The sequence below is a fragment of the Myodes glareolus genome, chromosome X (assembly GCF_982192425.1).
Source record: "Myodes glareolus chromosome X, mMyoGla1.1, whole genome shotgun sequence".
Lineage (NCBI taxonomy): Eukaryota > Metazoa > Chordata > Mammalia > Rodentia > Cricetidae > Myodes > Myodes glareolus.
Window position 1 is genome coordinate 92,289,927 of NC_142053.1, and position 6,767 is coordinate 92,296,693.

Sequence of the window (6,767 nt, forward strand, 5' to 3'; positions counted from 1 at the left end):
TTACTCATTTCTTCAAACTTTTTGCTATATTTGTGTTCCATTTCTTTACTCATTTCTTCCATCTTTTTGTTATATTTCTCTTCTATTTCTTTAAGTGAGTTATTCATACCCTGTTTAAGAGACTCTATTGCTTTCATAATGACACTGTTTTCCACTTCTTCCGGAATAGGACGTTCAAGTCCTTCTGTCGTAAGATCGCTGGGATCTGGTGTTTTCATGTTGTTTTTCAGATTGTTGGAGGAATTCTTGCCTTGGCGCCTGCCCATCTCTTTCTTCAGATGCTCTCCAATGGCACTTCCCTCCACTGGGTCTTCTTCTACTGGATTAGTGCCCCTTGCTATCCAGGAATCACTTTGCCTGCAGCCTTAGCTTGCTGCAGGCAGGCTATTAGAACAAAGGGACTTCCTTCCCTTTGCACTCACCACCTGTCCCGACCCGCGGTGCCCACCCCGGCTGAGATGGAGGAATTTAAGCCCCGAAAAAGGGAGAGGGGAGGGGAGGGGTTCCAGGCCGAAAGCTGGGATGGCGTAGCAGGAGAGAGGGATTAGCTGGGGGAAGCTGCCCCTTTGGAGTAGTCAGGGAGATAAGGATGGCGGGAATATTGTGTGTTCCCTAACCGGACTTGTATGGCGGTCAACACACTTACCCCTCCACAGGATCAGAGCCCCTCGCTGGTCAGAAGACTCCCTGCCTGCAGTCTTAGCTTGCTGCCGGCCGGCTATCAGAACAAAGGGACTCCCGTCCCTTTGCACTCACCACCTGCCCTGGCCCGCAGTGCCCACCCCCAGTGCAACTACTTTTAAGAAACTTTTACATGAACATAATTGTTCTTATAAGAATATGGCTTCATGATGAGGAATGTCAGATAACTGGATTTATTATTTCATCTTTTGTATAATTCTAAAAATTCTAAAAATTGAAATATTTATTTAATTCCTCTAAATACATAAATAGAATTTAAATGACCAATATAAGTGAGTGTAAAAGTCTATATATAAATAAAAACTTTAACATAAAGAGAATTTCAAACTGTAGTCCTAACACAAGATTCTTAAAAAATGTCTGTACATATGTGTGCCAATGAAAAATAAATGATGAATTTTAGAAGGAGCTACTAGGAGAGAGGGAAGAAAATAATGTAAAACAGTACTCATATATGAAATTATAAAAAGTTAAATTAAAAATATATCATGAAACATTATTTCAAAATAAATTCCTAACTATGAAGACATCCTGAAATGCCAGAAGGTTCCACATATTTTCAGAATGTTATAATATTCTCTATGTGATAAAGTCAAGAATCAGGGGAAATTCGAGGGTGTCTAGAGGAGCAGAAATCCAATGAACTGTAGTTTGTATAATTAATAAGTCGTCTGACAAACCTTGAAAAAATATTACAGATAAGCCTGGTTTACAGGCCTATTAAATCGGCTATGAAGAAATGAAGAAAATATGATTTCACTTATTTACTTCCAAATTATATGTAAGTATTTAAAAACTCACTTAACTATTTTTTAATTATTTTAATTTTTTGAGATCATAAACATAATGATATAGCTGCCTAAATATGAGCTGAAAAAGCACAACACAACAGACATGCCTAAGTAGACTAAGCAAAGTGTATGCGTTCCCAAACTTACATTAAAGAACTACAGGTAAATGAAGAATGTGAATAGCAGGGGAATTAGTCTTATCCAGGGAAGAGCATACTACTTGGTTATCCCATAGCACATGGTCAGCCCTGAAAACATACATACTAATAACATTATACAGACTGAGAACGCTGTATTTAGGATTCAGACAAAAATTATGTATGGCCATAAATTTGAAGGAAAATAAGGATGGAATTATTGGAGGGTTTGGAGGAAGAAGCAGAAGGGAAAATTATGTAATTATAATCACTCAACCATTTTAGTAGGTCAGTTTCCCTTTATTCAAAGACAAGATGATAATACACTAATAACTGTATTTAAGATACCTTATTCACAGAGACTAAAATCCTTCTACAAGTTCAAGTGTTTAGCAGTAACATGAGAAAATAGTTTGCATTGTGTTGTGTTGTACATGTTCAAAATAAGAGCAAGAAGGTGAATTCACATTACAGAAAAATACACATTAGAAGCCAGTGCTCCCCAAGAGGTAAAATCAAACGTGATCATATGCAGGAGTTAATAGAAATTTAAAAAGAAATAAATTTTAGAGTGTTAGTAAATCAATTAATGACAGTAACTACTTAAAACATCTGATGGAATATACACCTTTCAAAACATCGATAATATTACAATTATACAAAAGATAAAACTAAATAGAAATGTAAAATTTCTTATTGAAGCAAATATAAAACCTACTGATATAACAGGAGAGAAATATATCTACCTTAGAGTTGTATACTTCTCATTTGCTATATTTGAGAATATTGTAAAGATATCAACAATTCTTAATTTTTCACATATTCATTGTTTCACATTATTTACTATAATGATCTCATGTACCCTGATGAGGATATTTCCAAGACTGAAATTAACCATGAAAATATCGTGGAGTAATTAAAAAATATTAATAATTAAGATCAGTGCCATTAAATCAATATAGAACTAGATTCTGAGTATGGATAACCCTGTAGCAGAAGCAGGTCTGAAGCCTATAGAAGCAAATGACGGAATTGACTACAAGAAAACTTCGTGCCTTGCGAGTTGAGAGATTATGCTGCTACTAAACACATAAAGAATGTTTACTCGTTGTTCATTTATTCTCATTTTAATAAAACATACCAACAACTATGAATTGAGAATACCAGGTATTCTAACTACACCTGATATGAGTGGAAACTCAAGACTCAAATTTTTAACATACCTTGATGTCAAATAACGTAAGACCCAAACATGGATGCTAGGTCTAGAAGAACCCTCACCTTTACATTTGGTGGTATTGCACAACACCATGTTTGGAGGATAGAAATTATTTCATATCAGAAAAGATTGTACTTCCAGGCCCTGCCAGCAGTCATTACAGAGATGCCACATAAGGACAGAGGGACACCATACCTCAAATAACAAAGGACTCAACAGTTGCCTATCTTCTTCTCATGTTGACTTACCTACAACATTCAGTTGAGACAGAAGTGGTCAAATTAAGCATACAGTACTTCATATCAGCACTCTTAAGGATTAGACCTTTAGTCTGGGTGGTTGGCTTTAAATCCTTAGGGATTTCAGTAGGGAAGCAGGTGAATACCTATATATAATCAAGATAAGAGCTTAGATGTACAGGCCTGCAGTTCCAGCACTCAAGAAGCAGAGGGAAGTTGTCAGTTTGAGGTTATCCTGAGTTATACAGCAAGTCTGGGGCTATATAGGGCTGCATAGCTGGAAGATGCCTAAAAATTAAAATAAAAATAATATCTAATTATAAAATTTGTAACAAGCAAGCATTATGATGCATTAGTGTTAAATCTCATTTCTAGAAGCTGAGGAATGATGATCATGAGTTCCAGGCCATGTAGGAATGGAGAGAAAAGTTTTCAGTGACTTGGGGCTCTATCCACAAAAGAAAATTGAACTCCTAGAGCCCAATCCATAATTTATGGTAGACGGTGGGCATGAATCTTAGGCTCATAAATCTTTCATCTCCCTTCATATTCAAGACTCTGGTGGAAATGGGATCTTTAGTTCCCTAAATGGCTCACTTACATGATATCCTAGGCCCTTGAAAAATCAGCAAGAAAAAAAATCATTTTCCCCCCTGGGAACTGTCCCCCCACCCCACTGGAACAATGGAACTGACCGCTCTTGGGGTTCTATTCCAAGAACTAGAAAAGGCTGGGGGAGGGGAACAGGAAGAAGATGACTCTGACTTCTGCTTCCCCAACCTGCAGAGGCAAGGCCTTCCTCTGAGAGGTATGGTCTCTGATCAAGTAAGGGAGGTATCTAAGAGCTGTTGTATGCCTTGGGGGATGATCTGAATTAAACCTGTGGCAATTCTAAACCACTGCTAATCTCCTTAAACTATCAGTCATCCTCCTGGAAAGGAGATTACACAGGCCCTGCCCCTCATTTTGTCTTCAGGGTTCAGGAACACTGTAGTTAGGACCCTAGGTCTTTATCTTTATGAACTGGTCTCTCAGAGAATGAAGTCTCAGGTGTGAAGCTGGTTGACTCAGGCAGCAGGAGGGGAATTCTTGGAACTTGCTTTGTTACAGACATGCTCATTGTTAAGATAAGGGAGATTTCATGTTTTACAACTGGTTGAGAAGATGGCAGACCCCAGAACTCTGTATAATAGCATGAGTAGATTAGGGAAGACCCCGCAAATAATATACCACCTCCATCATCCTATTCTGATCAAATAGGGAGATGGGACCTTTACTGCTAGGGGTTTTTTTCTGGTAAGGACTTTGCTCATTGTGGAAAGCAGACTCTTGGTAACAGCAAGGGCTCTAGATTATCTCCTCTCAAGCCAGCACTAGGAGTCTTGAGGTCTCTTGAATAAGTAGCAGTGAAATGTTCTTTAAATTTTCCTGTGTACAACCATAGAAATTTGTAGTATGAACTTTAGAATAACAGAGAGAAGTGAGTATTCAGACTTTACCAACCATGGATACATGCTGTATCCATGTAAACAGAATGTGAAGCATGAGCATTTGACTCTTATTCATGTCTCACTCTAGGAATTTACCTCTTATTCATTATCTCACTCTAGGAATTCCCGAACTGGGCTATCATAGAGCAGGCTAACAAATTCTAATTCCTTTTGCAGGGTTCTCGGGAAACAAGCTGACCAGGAAAACAGGCGTCCTGACCAAGCTAAACAAGAGAACAGGAACACAGTATGTTGCCCTCCAGGGAAGCAGTGAAGGAGGACTTTCTAAAAGCAAAAGTATTCTTTACTTTATGATGATAGATGCTCACATATTGTCTTTCTATTCCTACAGGTTTCTGCTTTGTCAGTTCTTCTGACTACAGTCCTGACTGTTGTCTTTGACTCCTGCTATCATGCCTAGGAGCAACAAGAGTAAAGGCCACTCTCAAGGCAAAGGTCATCATGCATGTGGGGCTAGCCAACGTCCCAAGGGTGCTCAACCAACGGTAGTGAAAGAATCAGCATCTTCTCCTGGTGGCCAAGTTAATTCCCCAAGCTCTTCTAAGGTATGCAGTCCTCAGGGTGCTGCGTTTCCTGCCTTTCCTGTGGCAGGTGTATTCTGCACAGACTCTGATCTAGATGATGGGGCTTCTGATGTCCATGTTGTTGGAGGACGTCCACGTGCCTTCACTCAGCCGATATGCATGGATGCTCTTACCAAAAAGGCTAGTATGTTGGTAGAGTTCCTGCTGGAGAAGTTTCAGAAGAGTGAGCAGTTTACAGATGCTGATATGCTGAAAGTGGTCAGCAAGAAATACAAAACACAGTTTTCTGACATCCTCAGGAAATCTTCCTCCCGCATGGAAATGATGTTTGCAATGAGATTGAAGAAAATCAATCCAGATAGTCAGTCCTACACCATTGTCAGCAAGCTAGGTCTCTCCACTGATGAAATTCTAAGTGGCAAGAGGGGGTTGCCAAAGATGGGTCTCCTTATGACCATCTTGGGTCTGATATTCACAAAAGGCCATCGTGCCACTGAGGAAGAAATCTGGGAATTCCTGAGTGTGTTAGGAGTATATGCAGGGAGGAAGCACTTGATCTTTGGGGAGCCCCGAAAACTCATCACCAAAGATCTGGTTGAGCAAAATTACCTTGAGATCCGCAAGATGTCTGGGGGTAAATCCCCAAGATATGATTTCCTCTGGGGTTCCCGGTCCCATGTAGAAACCAGCAAAATGAAAGTACTAGAAGTTTGGGCTAGGATCAATGACACCGTTCCTAGCTTCTTCCCTACTTCATATGAAGAAGCTCTTAAAGATCAAATGGAGAGAGAAGAGCAGACATCTCCAGCCTTGGACATGGCCAATGTTTATCCCAGGTGCATATGCCGCAGCTCCTCTCACACATAGCTTCAACCAAGGTTGAGTTTTCATTTCCTGTTTGAAAAGAAGTCAGCCTTCTATGTAGTGGTGGGTTTATAGGTCACAAGAATAAAGCATATATTTTCTTGTTTTCTGTCATACGATGAGTAAATGATATGTATAATTGCTTTGATGAATTGCAAATGTTCCATTAATGGAAAGTTAATTTGTTTCACAATCTTTGTTTCTTGATATTATGCTTGACACATTTATTGTTGCATTTCAATTTTACAACTAAAGAGTTCTGTTACTTTAAAAACCAAGTGAAAATTTTCCACAAATTTCTTTGTATTGTTGCATAAGGTAACATAAAATTGTAAAAGTGCTTCTCATGGAAATGTAATGTCACATTTTGGTGAAACAAATACAGTGATAAATTCCTAATTAAATGTATTGTTTTATCTGTTGTTTTAACATCAATTGACACAAACTTGATTACTCAATGTATGAGCAAATAAAGTATGATAAACTTCTTATTCACTCTCCCATTTTGTCATTATTTTCTCCAAAGCTGAGTTGAGAATCTGTTTTTTGGACCCCCAAGCCCAAATCAATCAACACTCAAGATAACTTTAGAGACTAGTAATGACTACAAATAAGAAGGTGAGAAATGACATGAAGACAAGTAAGAAAGTTTATATTAAGTACTAGAGATTTCAGACAGAAGACAGTTGTAAATTAATTGGCAAAGGTAGTTTGGAGCATTAGAAATTTCAATTTTCAGTGTACAAAAATTTCAGTGAAGTTGCACAGTGGACTTGGTGA

General features: G+C 38.5%; 1 protein-coding gene across 1 annotated transcript; it reads left to right on the forward strand.

Annotated features, from left to right (window-relative positions):
• The first annotated feature begins 3,811 nt into the window (after window positions 1-3,811).
• Window positions 3,812-6,329, forward strand: LOC125410281 (melanoma-associated antigen B4-like). Its single transcript, XM_048449740.1, has 3 exons — window positions 3,812-3,896; window positions 4,756-4,825; window positions 4,931-6,329. Exon 3 carries the CDS (start codon window positions 4,992-4,994, stop codon window positions 5,988-5,990), a length of 999 nt encoding a protein of 332 aa, XP_048305697.1. The 5' UTR covers window positions 3,812-3,896; window positions 4,756-4,825; window positions 4,931-4,991; the 3' UTR covers window positions 5,991-6,329.
• Window positions 6,330-6,767: the final 438 nt, after the last annotated feature.

Excerpts from the sequence above, each read along its gene's own strand:
- LOC125410281 (XM_048449740.1), top strand. The coding sequence starts at position 4,992 with ATGCCTAGGAGCAACAAGAGTAAAGGCCACTCTCAAGGCAAAGGTCAT.